Here is an 18,679-nt window from a genome sequence, read left to right as displayed (position 1 = left end):
CTATATTGTGCGTTTTTCACGCAACGCAGGCCCCATAGAAGTGAATGGGGCTGCATGAAAATCACAAGCATCCGCAAGCAAGTGCGGATGCGGTGCGATTTTCACGCACGGTTGCTAGGAGACGATCGGGATGGGGACCCGATCTTTATTATTTTCCTTTATAACATGGTTATAAGGGAAAATAATAGCATTCTGAATACAGAATACATAGTACAATAGGGCTGGAGGGGTTAAAAAAAAAAAAAAAAAAAAAAAAAAAAAAAGAATTTAACTCACCTTAATCTACTTGTTCGCGCAGCCGGCATCTCTTCTGTCTTCATCTTTGAGGAATGAAACCTTTGATGACGTCACTACGCTCATCACATGGTCCGTCACATGAGCCATCACCATGGTAAAAGATCCTGTGATGGACCATGTGATGAGCGCAGTGACGTCATCAAGGGTCCTATTCCTCAAAGAAGAAGACAGAAGAGATGCCGGCTGCACGAACAAGTGGATTAAGGTGAGCTAAATTATAATGTTTTTTAACCCCTCCAGCCCTATTGTACTATGCATTCTGCATTCAGAATGCTATTATTTCCCCTTATAACCATGTTATAAGGGGAAATAATACAATCTACACAACCTTGAACCCAAACCTGAACTTCTGTGAAGAAGTTTGTTTCTGGGTACCACATTCAGTTTTTTATCACGCGCGTGCAAAACACATTGCACCCGCGCGATAAAAACTGAACAACGGAACGCAATCAGTCAAAACTGACTGCAATTGGGTACCTACTCGCGCGGGCTTGCCGCAACGCATCCGGACACGCTCGTGTGAAAGAGGCCTAAAGGTTCAGCTGGGTGTGACCCTGGGAGAAATGACTGGATAGTTTCAGACTGTGCAGGGACACCGCCCCCAACTGGTAACACCCATCTGCATTCAGCGCCCACATGGAAGAGCTGTACAGGGATGTCCAGTGGGATGTGGCGGCACCAAGCTTACCAGCTTCTGTGAACAGCGTTCAAATTGAAGCGCTATATAGGAATAATCAGCATGAGGTGGGCACTAGCAAGCACAAGGGGTCCCATGCTAAGTAGTTCCGGTTGCAAGCAGTTCCTGCTGCCCAAGCCTATTAAATATGGGTTCCACCATTTGGGCAACACGCAAAGGACCATGACTTTGGTTTTGTCTGGGTATGTTGTGTATTTGAAATAGCTGATGCCTTTGCATTACAACCATGACTCCTAAGTACTTTTTGTGAGCATGGACTTTTCTATCTATAGATTACACTCACCATCCTGGAACAAGAACTATCCATTTTCTATACAGTCAGAGTCCGAATATATCTGGTCATTTACCGTACTTAATGTATTTCCCATTGAACTCTGCTCTTTTCAAACACAACTTTACAGCTATGTGGACTGCAATGATTTGACTGTGTGCCATGTGATAATGGAGTATGGATGGAAAATCAATGGGGCTTTGGGTGTATTACATATTTATAGCTATACCTGAACATATATAAATATGCACATACAATACAGAACTACTGAATATTATACAAAGTACGCATATTACTGTACATATTCTAATAGCAGTGAAATAAGGAATGAAAGGCACTATTCCTAGAATTTTATTACCAACTGTATTTAAAAAAAAGTAGTATGACATCACTTGGATTGTCTGGAAGTATACTGATGAGGAACACAGAAGTCTTCAAATGATCCTTTAAGATGCATTAAATGTCGTAAGAGCAATCGTGATCTCTCCAAATGATTTAGCAAAGAGGAGAAAACGTATTGAGTTACAAAGTGAAAATGCAGGTTAGCACCATCAGTCAGATCACCCAGTGATACCATCCTTCCAGGAGCAGTAAATCAAACACTAAACATAATACTAACAGGAACAAGGCAGACAGTAAAAAGAAAACCAGGGTGTCTACCAGCTTTTACCATTCTCACCTGGGCACCTGACTGATTTCTGTCACTATGTCCACTCTTGAAGATATTGAGGTCAGACAATAGATTACTCTTGTGGCTTGTAGACCTCCAGTGTTACACAGAATGAGTCCCCATTCTCATCCACAAATTTGACCACAGCTAAGCAACCACTACTCACAGAAATTAAAGAGAACCTGTAGCCAAGTTTTACTCCTACAGACCATTTCTACCAAGTTATGTAAAGTGCTGCATAGGCCTCAAGCGTCCACACGTCTGTAAAGGTATGCATGGTGGGAGTAGTTTATAAGGGTAAAACCAAGTGACAGATTCCCTTTGATGGAACTATTGAGTGGCTTGATGATCCCAGCGATCCGCCACCAATGTCTATCATGAGACAACCCCCTTTTAAGGGTCTGAGCGCTGTAAGACAACGCTATGTTAGATGTTTTGTTCAGCCATGGATAAAGGGGGACCCTGCTAGCTACAGGATTACAGGGATGCTCGTTATAAGAAAAGCATAACAAGAACACTCATTCATATTAATGGGTAATCTGAAGATTGAAGGGACTTTTAGCAGTGGGTATCTAAAAACCTACTTCCATGACTAAGGCCCACATCATCGAAGTGGTTGCCCAAAGCCATTTCAGTCTTTATATACAGCACAGGAAATATTCCAGAGCTAAAATGAGCTATAACAATACTTTTTTTTTTTTAACGTATAAAGTACTATTATCAAATTATTGTAAAACGTAGAACAGCTATAAAAGACCACAAAGACACTCTACTTACACAAATACTATGTCTCCACGTTTTGAGTAAGCTGGAATAGCACTTGCAATGGTGGCAAATCCGTAAGAATAGATGATTGCTTCTTCTGTCCTCATGAACTTAGCAAGTCTTTCTTCTAGCTCCAAATGTACATCTGCAAGAAAGGTTGTGAAGGGGTTAAGCACTGTGGTCAGCTGCTTCTTCAACAGAAAAATGTGGCAAACATCTGTTGGTCTTCTATAAAGCTACCTGGACTAAACAAGTCTGATGAAGCAGCTTTGAAATGGGTGTATACAGAATCTTCCCTTTGATTGAGAGCAAACATTTGGACGCCAATCTCACAAACCACTGCACGTAAGAGATTTGATGTCTTCCTAGCCACTACCCTGTCTACAGTTTTATACAAGAGCAAACAAACCAAAAAGGAGAAAAGTTCCCGTGCATGACCAAAACCAACCATTATTAAGCAAAGTGCAAGTCTTCTAGCTTACCAGAGTTCATGACTACACAGACTGTTGGGGTTCATTCCTTAAAGGGGTTATTCCATGATTAATTTAAAAAATGAAAATCAGACATCATATAGTACATGACCAGGGCCGGCATCAGCACCCGGCACACCCAGACAAGTGCCAAGGCCCACTGCGCCCGCTCACTCCTGCAAATGTGTCCTCGTCTTCATTAAACTGCCTGTTCTGAATTCAAGGGCAGCTTACCACAGCAATGGAGACAATTTTTGCCATGTGCACTGCTGGGGTGGGCGACCCCAGGACTCAGAACAGGGTAGGTGGAGTTTCCTACCGGGCTAAAGGACCTTTCTGATGTCATCCGCCATGTGACCAGTGGGGGAGGAGCCGAAGGAGCAGAGAGCTGTGTTCCTTTACAGACAGGAGCCTGGCTGGAATGTGGTGATGCCTAGCTGTCTGTCTTTCCGTGTGTGTATGTGTCTAAGGCATTGCTTAGACTCTATACCACAGTCTAGCCAGTGCCTAATGGGTTACAGTTTAGACCACCTTCTGGTACATCTTGATAATTTCTTATTAAACCCCAGTCCATGTCCCCTCAGTACTGAGAATCAGTGGGAGTCATATTAGAAGGTAACAAAAGGTTAGAGCATAGCTAAAAGTGGCCACATACATTAGATAGAAGTTGGTTGACAATCGCACCATCGCACAGGTGTCTGTCCATATGTATGTGTCTGTCCCTGTGTGTGTGTGTCCCTGTGTGTGACCATCACCATGCCCACAGTGTTCCTATGCCTTGACACAGCTGCATCAGGACATTCTGTGCGGGGCAAGAAGAAGAAGGAAGAGGAGGCAGCGCCGCCAGCATGGAGTCCGTGGGAGAGACACTGGGAGGCAAACTAAGGATGTAGGTAACACTACCACATTATCAGCACTAGTGTTATCTGTGGTTTTACATAGGACTGCAGGTGATATCTACTATATTATCTGTACTCGGAGAGTCACTGTGTAAGGGGGCCCACTGAGACTTTATCGCGGCCTAGAGACGGCCCTGTACATGACAATAACTTACTAAAGCTAGAACCAGCCCTGTACCTCACATGAAGCCGGAGCTCTATCCATGCACTTCTCCAACCTTTGCTAGATTTATTTCAAGCTTGGAGCTCAGAGAGTGCGTCCTTTCTGTAACTGTCACAGCTTCTAACAGTAGATACAGCTCGTAGCAGTTGAAGAATGAAACAAAGCATTTCAGCAATGTTAAGGAGGACAGAAAAAAATAAGGAAAGGGACAGAAAAAAGCAGGTGGCTCTATATAGATATAAAAAATGTAATTAAATACATTTACAAAAGTATTCAGATACAGGCTGCAGTTTGAAAAACTTAGAATACTTTTTTGTGGGATAACCCCTTTAAACACAAGTTAGCAGAGGAAGAAGTATTAACCCCTTCTAGACACACGCTGTACATGTGGCAGATGTTGATTACTACAAGAAAATTTAGACTAGCACATTCATAATCGCAGATGCATATCCATAAAACTAAAATGCACGAAGCAAACAAAAAAAAAAAAAGGTATGGCAGCACAATATTTCACATACAAACAATAAAACTGAGAAATAAGGATCATTCTAACTTAAAGTGGTATTATGCCTACTATAAATGAAAAAATAGAAGCTCTTTGCACACATTTGTGATCAAACGTGTGTCGGGCCCATCTACTGGTGTCAAGGTGGCTTCTGCAGATGGGTGCCTAACACTAAGGCCCCTTTCACGCGGGCGAGTTTTCCGCGCGGGTGCAATGCGTGAGTGAACGCATTGCACTGGCACTGAATCAGGACCCATTTATTTCACTTGTGCGTTGCATGAAAATCGCAGCAAGCTCTATTTTGTGCGTTTTTCACGCAACGCAGGCCCTATAGCAGTGAATGGGGCTGCGTGAAAATCGCAAGCATCCGCAAGCAAGTGCAGATGCGGTCCGATTTTCACGCACGGTTGCTAGGAGACGATCGGGATGGAAACATTGTAATGCGTTTTGCACTCGTGAGAAAAATCGCGCATGTTTGGTACCCAAACCCGAACTTCTTCACAGAAGTTCGGGCTTGGGATCGGTGTTCTGTAGATTGCTATTATTTTCCCTTATAACCATGTTATAAGGGAAAATAATAGCAATCTACAGAACACCGATCCCAAGCCCGAACTTCTGTGAGGAAGTTTGGGTACCAAACATGCACGATTTTTCTCACGCGAGTGCAAAACGCATTACAATGTTTTGCACTCGCGCTGAAAAACCGTGCATGTTCCCGCAACGCACCCGCACCTTTTCTCGCAACGGCCATGTGAAAGAGGCCTAACAGAACTGCCTCTCCTGGGCTTGAGTATATACTCTGCTTCGGAGCAGAGTATATATGTAGCTGGTTCCTACACTGCCCTGATTATTGTAGGCGTAGTCAAGCCCAGGAGAGGCAGTTCTGTTAGTGTTAGGGGCCCATCTGCAGAAGCCACCTTGATACCTGGTAGATGGGCCCAACACACGTTTGATCAAAAATGTGCGCAAAGAGCTTCTATTTTTTCATTTATAGTAGGTATAAGGCCTCTTTCACACGGGCGTTGCGGGAAAATGTGCGGGTGCGTTGCAGGAACACCCGTGATTTTTCCACGAGAGTGCAAAACATTGTAATGCGTTTTGCACTCGCGTGAGAAAAATCGTGCATGTTTGGTACCCAAACCTGAACTTCTTCACAGAAGTTCGGGCTTGGGTTAGTTGTAGTGTAGATGTTATTATTTTCCCTTATAACATGGTTATAAGGGAAAATAGCATTCTGAATACAGAATGCTTAGTAGGTGATCAATTGAGGGTTAAAAAAATAAATAAAATTAACTCACCTTCTCCTCTTGTTCGCGTAGTTCCCGGTCTCTTCTTTACTTCTTAAAAGATGAACTACCGGCTAGGACCTGTGGTGACGTCAGATCACATGCTCCAATCACATGGTCCATCACCACGGTAATGGACCATGTGATTGGAGCATGTGATCTGACGTCACCAAAGGTCCTTTAGCCCACAGCTCATCATTAAAGAAGTAAAGAAGAGACCGGGAACTACGCGAACAAGAGGAGAAGGTGAGTTAATTTTTATTTTATTTTTTTAACCCTCAATTGATCACCTACTAAGCATTCTGTATTCAGAATGCTATTATTTTCCCTTATAACCATGTTATAAGGGAAAATAATACAGTGAATAGACTGTCACCTAGCAACCATGCGTGAAAATCGCACCGCATCCGCACTTGCTTGCGGATGCTTGTGATTTTCACGCAACCCCATTCACTTCTATGGGGCCTGTGTTGCGTGAAAAAACGCAGAATATAGAGCATGCTGCGATTTTCACACAACGCACAAGTGATGCGTGAAAATCACCGCTCATGTGAACAGCCCCATAGAAATGAATGGGTTGGTATTCAGTGCAAGTGCAATGCGTTCACCTCACGCATCGCATCCGCGCGGAATACTCGCCCGTGTGAAAGGGGCCTAATACCACCAAGTTAGAATGATCCTTATTTTTAAGTTTTATTGTTTGTATGTGAAATACGGGTGTTTAAAAATGGCGCCCGGTCCACTGCGAGCGCCATAGCTAGCGGGTGCCTCCAGTTTCATACAGAAGACACCTGCAGCTAATGTCCGCAATCGGCGGTAATGCCGACCACAGCCATTTAACCCCTCAGATACCATGGTCAAATGTGACCACGGCATCCGAGGGAATAGGGAATCAGAGATCAGGGAAAGCGTTCTATGCACGTAATGAGCCTGTACTAGGTTTCCAGGCTCCATTACTTGTATATTAAAATTCAGGCCAGCAGGTGGCAGCACTGTAATATAGCAATTTCTGTATAGGACTGTGACTCTAACCTCCGACACTCCAGCTGTGGTAAAACTACGACTCCCAAGATGTACACTTGTTTGGCTGTTCTCAGAACTCTAAAGTAGAGATAAGCGAATTTCATGTTATGAGATTCGCTCACCTTTCGTTTGGTGGTAAAAGCAGAATTGCGTTATGGATTCCGTTACCATGGACCATAACGCAATTCTATGATGGAATGCATAACGGAATGCCTTTATTCATTCCGTCATAATAGAAATCTATAGACTGCAAAACGGATCCGTTCCATTTCCATTATCACATTTTACCCCTCAGATGCCACGATCAACAGTGATCGCCACATCTGTGAGGTAAGGCAGAGGGAAGCGGCTCGCTTCTGATCAGAGTCCCAGATTGGTTACTATCGCTGCTAATGCTTCCCAGACCTGCCATGGTAGGCTCCCTGTGTCGAAATCCTATTCACTGTAACAAATGGGATAAGGGATCAAAAGACCCCAGGTTCCCTTAGGGTCCATTCACACGTCTGTACGTGTTTAGCGAATCCGCAAAACACAGCCACCGGCAATGTGAGTTCTGCATTTTGCGGACCGCACATCGCCGGCACTCTCATAGAAAATGCCTTTTCTTGTCCGCAATTGCGGAAAAGAATAGGACATGTTCTATTTTTTTGCGGATCCGAAAGTGCGGATGCGGACAGCACATTCCAGCCCAATTGAAAATGAATTGGTACGCACCTGTTCCGCAAAATTGCGGAACGGATGCGGACCCATTTTGCGGATGTGTGAATGGACCCTTAAGGGGGCTAAAAGTTGCAGTTAAAGTTAAAAAAAACAAAACTAAAGTATTCCCCTGCATGCACTACTCCCCCCCCATCTAAAAAATAAAAACGGATCTTAGAAGGAAATGGCTCGAACGACGAATGCCAAATATGCATAATCTTTTTTTTTTTTTCCTGTTTCATGGATCAGAAGAATGAAAAATGAAACAGTGATGGGATTCATCCTCCCCTAGAAGCAGAGCTTCTATGGAGGGACACTTCTATAATACAGTGTCCAACGGACCACTAGTACGGTTCAACCAATATACCATTGCACAATGTAAGTAATACGCTCTCACATTACTCTCTGTACTATGAGATGCTAAATATCATCTATGTAACATTGCAGTGTAATTAAGTCACATTATTTAGTGAAATTATAGCTGATCAGTTAACTTTGTGAGAATTTGTAAACTATTTAAAATGAGGTTGTTCCCACAGAAAAATGGGTAAAGACTGCCCTCTAACTGGAAAGAGAGGTATCACAGACCAGAAAAATTTAAACTTAGAAGCAAGATGGACACTAGTATAAATTAATATTAATGATACATATGTATGGAGGTGAGAGAAGCCAAACCAGCTTAATTGCAAGAAGAGGCTGTAAACTCCTTTAACCCCTTAGTGACCACCCATACATGTTTTTACGGCGGTCACTAAGGGGCCTTAAGCTGGGCTGCCGTAAAAAAAGCTGCTCAGTCTAAGCGCTCCACGGGTCCCTGCATGCAGCGGGGAGCAGGGGCCCGACTCTCACATGGCAATGGCGCCCGCCGCATGTAAAGAGCTGACAGAGGGAGTGGACTCCCTCTGTCTCCCAACGGCACCTCGCAAATGTGATCACGGGGTGCCGATGTGTGTGAATGCTGGCTGGGGTCTCATTTAGGCCCCAGACCAGCCTTGAGTAATTTCCTGCTGGTCAATGTGAGAATAGCATTGCTATTAAAATGCAATGCACTATAGGGATAGTGCATTGCATTTTAGAAGCAACCAAAATACTGTCTGTTATAATCCCCTTGTGGGACTAAGTGGTTATATAAAAAAAAAAAAAAAAGACATTAAATAATAAAATTTAAAAAAATTCCTTTAAAAAAATATGAAAATATGCTTTTCAATGAAAAAAATAAAAAAATAAAAAAATCTCCCCCATATATTTGGTATTGCTGCGCCCGTAACGACCCAGACTACATAAACATCACATAAATTATCCCATACAAAATTTTTTAAAAAATTAATAACAAGATCAAAAAGTGTCATTTACTCCAAAATGATACCAATGAAAAATACAAGTTGTCCTGCAAAAATCAAGCCCTTACACAACTCTATAGAAAGAAATATAAAAAAGTTATGGGTCTTGGGATGCAAAAAACTTTTTTTCCCCCTTTTAAAAAAAGGGGTTTCATTGAAAAAAAGGAATAAAACGTAAAAAAATAAATATATGCATTTGGTATCACTGTAATCGTACTGACCCAAAGAATAAAGATATTATGTTATTTATACCGAAAAATGAACGCCGCTAAAATTTAAAACGTAAAAACGCAGTGGCAGAATTGCCGTTTTTCCCATCTCCGTCCCAGAAAGAGTTAAAGGGAACCTGTCATCGGGATTTTGTGTATAGAGCTGAGGATATGGGCTGCTAGATGGCCTCTAGCACATCCGCAATATTCAGTCCCCATAGCTCTGTGTGCTTTTATTGTGTGAAAAAACAGATTTGATACATATGCAAATTAACCTGGGATGAGTCCTGTATGTGAGATGAGTCAGGGACAGGACTCATCTCAGGTTAATTTGCATATGTATCAAATAGTTTTTTTTACACAATAAAAGCACACAGAGCTATGGGGACTGGGTATTGCGGATGTGCTAGCAGCCATCTAGCCGCCCATGTCCTCAGCTCTATACACAAAATCCAGGTGACAGGTTCCCTTTAATAAAAGTTAATCAGAAAGTTATGTGTACCCCAAAATCGCTATATAGAGGGAAAAATAAAAAAAAGATTATAGCTCTTGGAACGCAACAATGAAAAAAGAAAGAAAAACACTTGGTCAGAGGACAAAAACAGGCTGGTCACTAAGGGGTTAAAGGGCACACATTTTTTTTGGGGGGGGGCTTGTTAAAATCTTTATTTAACGACTATTCCCTATAAAAAACCGCCACCTCCTCCTGTTGATTGACAGGGACAGCGAGCGCTCTCCTCCTCCGGCTGGCCCTGTCAGCATTTCAAATCCCGCGCCTGTCTTCATTCGGCACAGGCACACTGAGAGGAGGACGCTCGCCTCCTCAGTACTCCCTCAGTGCGCCTGCGCCGATGACGTCACCGGCGCACTGAGGGAGTGCTGAGGAGGCGAGCGTCCTCCTCTCATTGCGCCTGCGCCGAATGAAGACAGGCGCGGGATTTGAAATGCTGACAGGGCCAGCCGGAGGAGGAGAGCGCTCCCTGGCCCTGTCAATCAACTGGAGGAGGGGGGCGGTTTTTTGCAGTGACTACCAGCAAGTAGACGCCCTACTTGTTGGTAGTGAAGTGATTTGCATATTTTAAAAGATCGATTTTTAAGGAAAAGAAGCCACAGCCAAAAGGTAAGAGCCCTATATAGGGAATAGTCGTTAAATAAGGATTTTAACAAGCCCCCAAAAAAAAAAAAAAAAAGTGTTTTGGGGGTGACAGAAGCCCTTTAAAGGCTAACTTTAGCCATATGACACATTTTAGACTGAATGCATACATGCAGGGGCAGATTGGGAATTTAAGGTGGCCCTGGAAAAAATAAATAAATAAAAGTGGCCCCAATGTTATAGAGGGATCTAAATTGAGGGAAGGTGGGGGCAACACAAGTAGATGGGGCCAATACAAGTTGGCAGGGTCAGTAATACCATATTGCAGCACAGAATACCATCCCTCAGAACCAAATACCACAATAAAGCACAGAATATCTCCCCAGAAGCTGTCCCACAGCTGCCATGTTCTGTTCTCCCCCACCAGTTTTCTAATATGGATATGGGCTTAGGCAGTGAGATGTAAGCCAAAACACCAGGCCAGCTCTACCTAGTCTAGTTCCTCTAATAGTATGTACCTGGCCAGCAACAGTGAGAAGGGCTCAGGTGGCCCTATGGACATCAGCCCACTGGGGAAATTTCCTGTAGGGTCTATGGCCAGACTGCCCCTGCATACATGTATGCTTTATTACCATGGAAGCTACAGATCATCACCGCAACTGACAGCAGAAATGTTATTTAAATTGATGTCTTTATCAATGCTGCAACCCTAATTCCCTGCCATACCTATTGCAGAAGCTGCCAGGGTACTTCAGGGTGCATGTACAGAAGTAATATGTGCTACCATGTCATGATATTCAGCTGCACAGATTTTGCCCCGTGGTCCAGAGGCTTCAAGTACACTCACTGCTCACACAGATCATATACATTTGCTATGGACAATTAGAGTTTATTAATCATTTTTATTTTAACAAATTTTCATTTTTACTTACCAAATGTACCGTAGAAACCTCTTGGGCCACATGTTCCAACACCATACTTTTTAAGCGATGCCAATGCAGCACTCTGCAAGATACAGGCAGAAAAAGATACGTTCACAATTAGAGAGGAGCGAATTTCATATTTTGAAATACGTTCACTCTTCATTTACTGGTATAAGCTGAATTGCGTTATGGATTCCGTTACCACGGACCATAGCGCAATTCTATGACGGAATGCATAACGGAATGCCTTTGGAGGAATTCCGTTATTCATTCCGTCATAATAGAAGTCTATGGCCTGTATAACGGATCCGTCCCATTTCCGTTAAGCAGGGGAAAATATGAAATTCGCTCATCTCTATTCACAATAAACCATTACAATCAATCATTACATACAAAAATTAAAAAGTTACGAATGCTTTCGGCTGAAATAAAAAAAATGGAGTAGTATAAAGACAACCTAAATGCTATAAGGTTGAGAGCCCAGGGGATAACAGGATATAGACTACCACCAATCACATCTTCTAACATCTCTCAGCAGGAGATATTTAAAGGGAACCTGTCACCGGGATTTTGTGTATAGAGCTGAGGACATGGGTTGCTAGATGGCCGCTAGCACATCCGCAATACCCAGTCCCCATAGCTCTGTGTGCTTTTATTGTGTAAAAAAAACGATTTGATACATATGCAAATTAACCTGAGATGAGTCCTGTCTCAATGAATTTTTTAGCTTCACTCTGTACCCTAAAAACTGCATAATTCTGTCCCAAAACCCTTCCTCTCTTCTCTGCATCAGCTCATCTGGGCAGAACTTCAAATTTTAACTGTTTTTATGTTTTAATTTACAGCAGTGTGAGGACTTTTTTTTTTTGCAGGGATAACTATAGTTTTTAAATCGGTACAATTTTTTTGCGACCTTTTCTTCAATTTTTTTTTTGGGGGGGGAACAAGATGACAAAAAAAAAAAAAAAGTGAATCATGCATTTCGTTTTCTTTCCACTACAGTATTTATCATGCAGGATAAATATTGTTATATTTGAATATATATGGCCTATTTGGATGTGGTGATACCAATAAGGTTTAGGAGAAGTGAAGCTGGAGGTGTCTGAAATGCCCAATAAGAAAGCTCCGTACAGTGAGGAGTTTTGTTATTGGACGGTTTGGGAGGGGTGCTGGATATGGAGCGAAATTGTGCCCTGCAGAAGGGAGCAGCTGGTGGGGGAATAATAGCTGTACTTCACAAGGAAGGAGGGGTTAGCTCCCAGGCTAACAAACAGGAGAGTAGGAGGGAGCGGTGAGCTGTGCCCGGGGGACACTGATTAACATGTCGGCAGTGGCGCTAAAGTGGATTCTGGCTGGAGAAGTGGATAACTGCCTGCGGTGCTTTCACTCCAGACCCCTAACAAGGAGCTTATTAACCCTATGCTGGAGGGCAGGGAGAAATGTTATTTACATGGGACTGTATGTTGGAGAAGCTGATAGGTGGAGACAGAGGTTATTTACATGGGACTGTATGTTTGAGTGTATGGAGCATAAATACCAAACTCTGCGTTCACACCATCACTATTTATTTCTGTTCTTCTGCGCCGTTAAATCAGACAGAACAACGAAAATAATGGAGGTGCTGGATCGGGCACATAACTGACCCAAACAGAATTGAACAGACTCCATTGACCATGATGGAGTCCGTTTAGTTTCCGTTCGGGATCCTGTCTTTTTACCAGACAAAAAAGTCCTGCATGCAAGGCTTTTTGTCCAGTCTTTTTGATAAAATATGCGACAGAGGCCCCGAACGGAGCCTCCAAAGCAGATGAGAACAAGCCATTAACATTATGTAGGCCTACGTATTAGGTATTTGAATTACTGCAATTTTCGTTCTTCTCCTCAGCTAAAAATACTCCTCAAAAATGGTAAGAGAAGTATTTTGAATCTTCTGGAAAAAATGTAGTGCAAAAATGTCTAATATTCAGAATTAGTAAAGAAAGAAAAAAACTGTTTCAAACTCTGCATAATAAGAACTATAGCTGTACTGATGTGACTTCAAATAACACGGGTACAACAATAATGTTCAAGGGAGTCTGTCACCTCCCTATGGCCATATACAGCGCTTACATGGCTCTGTAGCACACCTATACAGGATTGTAACGGTACGTTTGTCTTTGTCGTTAGACTTGCACCAGCAGGAAAAACGAAGTTTAATTAATATGCAAATAAACACTCGCAAGTGCCGAGGGGCGGCGTTCAGTGTGTAGGTGCCCAGGCTGCTCTGCCTTCTTTTCACTTTACTCCTCTCCAGCCTCTGCCTTTGCCCGCCCTCCAAGTCTCTTGCCTCATCGATAGGTCCGGCCGAGGGCATGCGCACTAGGTGAAGCGATGCAGTGCCCACAATGGGCATCACCGTGCACATGCCCCAGCCCCGCAAAGCAGTGCACAGGCGTGGGATCTTGGCCGGACCTAGCGATGACGTAAAGGACTTGGAGGGCGGGCATAGGAAGAGGCTGGGAAGGAGTAAAGTGAAAAGAAGGCAGGGCAGCCTGGGCACCTACACACTGAACGCCGCCCCTCGGCACTTGTGAGTGCTCATTTGCATATGAATTAAACTTCGTTTTTCCTGCTTGTGCAAGTCTAAAGAAAAGAACAAAGGTACCGTTACAATCCTGTATAGGTGTGCTACAGAGCCATGTAAGCGCTGTATATGGCCATAGGGAGGTGACAGACTCCCTTTAAAGCTATCTTACACACTGCAGAAGCATAACATGGATTTTACCAACCTTAACCCTATCATTATCAAGAAGGCCAAGGAAATTGAAGGATGAAAAATTGATGCATTCTTTTCCATTGACAACAATCTTGTGGCTTGGTGGGCTGTAGGAAAAAAAATAAAAATTAATAATACAGATATGAGCATTACACTCACCGGTAATCCGGTTTCCTGGAAGTCTCCATGACAGCACACACTGAGATTGACTTCCTCCGATAGGACAGGAAAAAACACAAAGAGGTTTAAAAACCCCACCCCTTCCCCTCATCGCCAGTGTATTTTAACGGAACCAGGAAAAAGGGGTAGAAAATAAATTAAAGTAAAATGATCAACAAAAGGGTGGGAATATATGTGCCGTCATGGAGACTTCCAGGAAACCCGATTACTGGTGAGTGTAATATTCATTTCCCCAGACGTCTCCATGACAGCACATACTGAGAACTAACAAAGTAAACTTCAGGGGACCTTGCGTCCAAAGGCCATGTCCTCATTGGCAAATACATCAACCCTATAATGCTTGGTGAAGGTGTGAGCCCTCTTCCAAGTGGTTGCTCTGCAAATTTGTTCTAAAGACGCAGAGGCTCTCTTGGCCCAGGAAGCAGACACAGATCTTACTGAATGGGCTCTGAGGGATGGAGGAGCTTCTTTACCAGAGGCTCTATAGGCCTCAGAAATGGCACACCTAATCCAGCGGGATATAGAGCTTTTTGCCGCTTTTTTACACCTATTTGGGCCGGAAAACTGAATAAATACGTTTTTATCTATCCTCCAATCTCTGGTGACATTTAGATAATGAAGTACACTTCTTCTAACATCAAAATGATGAAATCTTGTCTCCTGCTCGTTTTTGGGGTTGGCACAAAACGAGGGAATAATAATGTCTTGTGACCTGTGGAAAGTAGAAACCACCTTAGGGAGAAAATTGGGATCTAATTTGAATATGAGCTCGTCTTCAAACACTCTAAGGCTCCATTCACACGTCCGTGTGTGTTTTGCGGATCCACGGAGCCGCAAAACACGGACATCTGTGATGTGCGTTCCGCATTTTGCGGACCGCACATCGCCGGCACTTAAAGGGAACCTGTCACCAGGATTTTGGGTATAGAGCTGAGGACATGGGTTGCTAGATCGCCACTAGCACATCCGCAATACCCAGTCCCCATAGCTCTGTGTGCTTTTATTGTGTCAAAAAACCGATTTGATACATATGCAAATTACCCTGAGATGAGTCAGAGCTTGAAAATATGACTCTTCTCTGGTCACACAAGTAAGATAGGACTCTTTTATGTTAATTTGCATATGTATCAAATCGCTTTTTACACAATAAAAGCACACAGAGCTATGGGGACTGGGTATTGCGGATGTGCTAGCGGTCATCTAGCAACCCATGTCCTCAGCTCTATACACAAAATCCAGGTGACAGGTTCCCTTTAATAGAAAATGTTTATTCTTGTCCGCATTGCAACAATACCATAGAGATGTATTTTTTGCAACATTTTTTGCCACAACGCTTTTATGAGAATATATTGCTTTTCTGAAAATTGTTACTTTTTTATTTTATTTATTTTTTATAGGGAACTTCACAAATCTTTGATTACGTCAATACACATAATTGAGTGTCAGAGAAACCTATGATTCCATAAAGCGAACCCGTCACCACCAAAAACCATCCCAAACGCAAGCAGTACCTTAAAGTAGCCAGCTGTGTGTTTCTAATGATCCCCTGCACACACTATTTTCCAGTTGAGCTTCAAGTCAAGGTAACAGCGCCCCCCTCCGTGCCCCTTATGGCCGTAGCCATACATTTCCATTCAAATAGCTATATAAGAGATTGTTTTTGCTGAGAAGTTCTATTTTCTAATGGCACAAATTACTATTTCATATGATGTAGTCGAAAGCTGGAATTTTTTTTTAAAATGGGGTGGAATTGGGGATGGGGGGGGATAATTAAATTCTGCCATAGTATTATGGATTTAATTTTTTATGGCGTTCCCCATGTGGTAAAATTGACCGGTTAGCTTCATTCTCCAAGTCAGAACATCACATTTATATTGTTTTTTTGGTAGTTTTAATGCTTAAAATTTTGCTATAACTTTTTTTTATACTTGTGTCTACAGGGGTAATTTTTGCAGGGCGATCTGTAGCTTTCAGTGACACCATTTTGAATTGTTTATGACCCTCTGATCACTTTTTATTTTTTAGGGGGAGGCGAACAGAAGAAAAAACAGCTAATAAGCCATTTGTTTTTTTTCTGTTGCAGCATTCACAGTACAGGATAAATATCCTTATATTAGGTAGTTTAGGCATTTTTTTATTGTTTATTTTTAATATGGGGAAAGGGGTTGATTTTTATTTTTAAAATCTTTTTTTTTTTTTTTTTTTTTTAAGTCACCTTAACCACCTCCGGACCGCCTAACGCAGGATCGCGTTCCGGAGGTGGCAGCCCTGCGCAGAGTCACGCATATATGCGTCATCTCGCGATGGGCGAGATTTCCTGTGAACGCGCGCACACAGGAACGGAAGGTAAGAGAGTTGATCTCCAGCCTGCCAGCGGCGATCGTTCGCTGGCAGGCTGGAGATGTGTTTTTTTTAACCCCTAACAGGTATATTAGACGCTGTTTTGATAACAGCGTCTAATATACCTGCTACCTGGTCCTCTGGTGGTCCCTTTTGTTTGGATCGACCACCAGAGGACACAGGTAGCTCAGTAAAGTCCCACCAAGCACCACTACACTACACTACACCCCCCCCCCGTCACTTATTAACTCCTTATTAGCCCCTGATCACCCCTGATCACCCCATATAGACTCCCTGATCACCCCCCTGTCATTGATCACCCCCCTGTCATTGATTACCCCCCTGTAAAGCTCCATTCAGATGTCCGCATGATTTTTACGGATCCACTGATAGATGGATCAGATCCGCAAAACGCATCCGGACGTCTGAATGAAGCCTTACAGGGGCATGATCAATGACTGTGGTTATCAGCCCATATAGACTCCCTGATCACCCCCCTGTCATTGATTACACCCCTGTCATTGATCAACCCCCTGTAAAGCTCCATTCAGACGTCCGCATGATTTTTACGGATGCACTGATAGATGGATCCGATCCGCAAAACGCATCCGGACGTCTGAATGAAGCCTTACAGGGGCATGATCAATGACTGTGGTGATCACCCCATATAGACTCCCTGATCACCCCCCCTGTCATTGATCACCCCCCTGTAAAGCTCCATTCAGATGTCCGCATGATTTTTACGGATGCACTGATAGATGGATCCGATCCGCAAAACGCATCCGGACGTCTGAATGAAGCCTTACAGGGGCATGATCAATGACTGTGGTGATCACCCCATATAGACTCCCTGATCACCCCCCTGTAAAGCTCCATTCAGATGTCCGCATGATTTTTACGGATGCACTGATAGATGGATCCGATCCGCAAAACGCATCCGGACGTCTGAATGAAGCCTTACAGGGGCATGATCAATGACTGTGGTGATCACCCCATATAGACTCCCTGATCACCCCCCTGTCATTGATCACCCCCCTGTAAAGCTCCATTCAGATGTCCGCATGATTTTTACGGATGCACTGATAGATGGATCCGATCCGCAAAACGCATCCGGACGTCTGAATGAAGCCTTACAGGGGCATGATCAATGACTGTGGTGATCACCCCATATAGACTCCCTGATCACCCCCCTGTCATTGATCACCCCCCTGTAAAGCTCCATTCAGATGTCCGCATGATTTTTACGGATGCACTGATAGATGGATCCGATCCGCAAAACGCATCCGGACGTCTGAATGAAGCCTTACAGGGGCATGATCAATGACTGTGGTGATCACCCCATATAGACTCCCTGATCACCCCCCTGTCATTGATTACCCCCCTGTAAAGCTCCATTCAGATGTCCGCATGATTTTTACGGATGCACTGATAGATGGATCGGATCCGCAAAACGCATCCGGACGTCTGAATGAAGCCTTACAGGGGCGTGATCAATGACTGTGGTGATCACCCCATATAGACTCCCTGATCACCCCCCTGTCATTGATCACCCCCCTGTCATTGATCAACCCCCCTGTCATTGATCAACCCCCCTGTCATTGATCACCCCCCCTGTCATTGATCACCCCCCCTGTCATTGATCCCCCCCCTCTGTAAGGCTCCATTCAGATATTTTTTTGGCCCAAGTTAGCAGAATTTTTTTTTTTTTTTCTTACAAAGTCTCATATTCCACTAACTTGTGTCAAAAAATAAAATCTCACATGAACTCACCATACCCCTCACGGAATCCAAATGCGTAAAATTTTTTAGACATTTATATTCCAGACTTCTTCTCACGCTTTAGGGCCCCTAGAATGCCAGGGCAGTATAAATACCCCACATGTGACCCCATTTCGGAAAGAAGACACCCCCAGGTATTCCGTGAGGGGCATATTGAGTCCATGAAAGATTGAATTTTTTGTCCCAAGTTAGCGGAACGGGAGACTTTGTGAGAAAAAAATTAAAAATATCAATTTCCGCTAACTTGTGCCAAAAAAAAAAAATTTCTATGAACTCGCCATGCCCCTCATTGAATACCTTGGGGTGTCTTCTTTC

At 43.3% G+C, this 18,679-nt stretch overlaps 1 protein-coding gene across 1 annotated transcript in view; it reads right to left on the bottom strand.

The window, feature by feature from the left end:
* Positions 1-18,679, bottom strand: part of SPTLC1 (serine palmitoyltransferase long chain base subunit 1) — a 65,435-nt gene that overhangs the window by 33,063 nt on the left and 13,693 nt on the right. Inside the window, exons 4-6 of the mRNA XM_040416939.1 lie at positions 14,079-14,172; positions 11,320-11,392; positions 2,713-2,845 (exon numbers count right to left, since the gene is read on the bottom strand). Of these exons, the coding sequence (XP_040272873.1) occupies positions 2,713-2,845; positions 11,320-11,392; positions 14,079-14,172 (300 nt within the window). The remainder of the gene's footprint in view (positions 1-2,712; positions 2,846-11,319; positions 11,393-14,078; positions 14,173-18,679) is intronic.

Source organism: Bufo bufo, chromosome 2, assembly GCF_905171765.1.
Source record: "Bufo bufo chromosome 2, aBufBuf1.1, whole genome shotgun sequence".
NCBI classification, from domain to species: Eukaryota; Metazoa; Chordata; class Amphibia; order Anura; family Bufonidae; genus Bufo; species Bufo bufo.
Note: the sequence above shows the minus strand (reverse complement) of the source record. Positions and strands in the feature narration are given on the sequence as shown.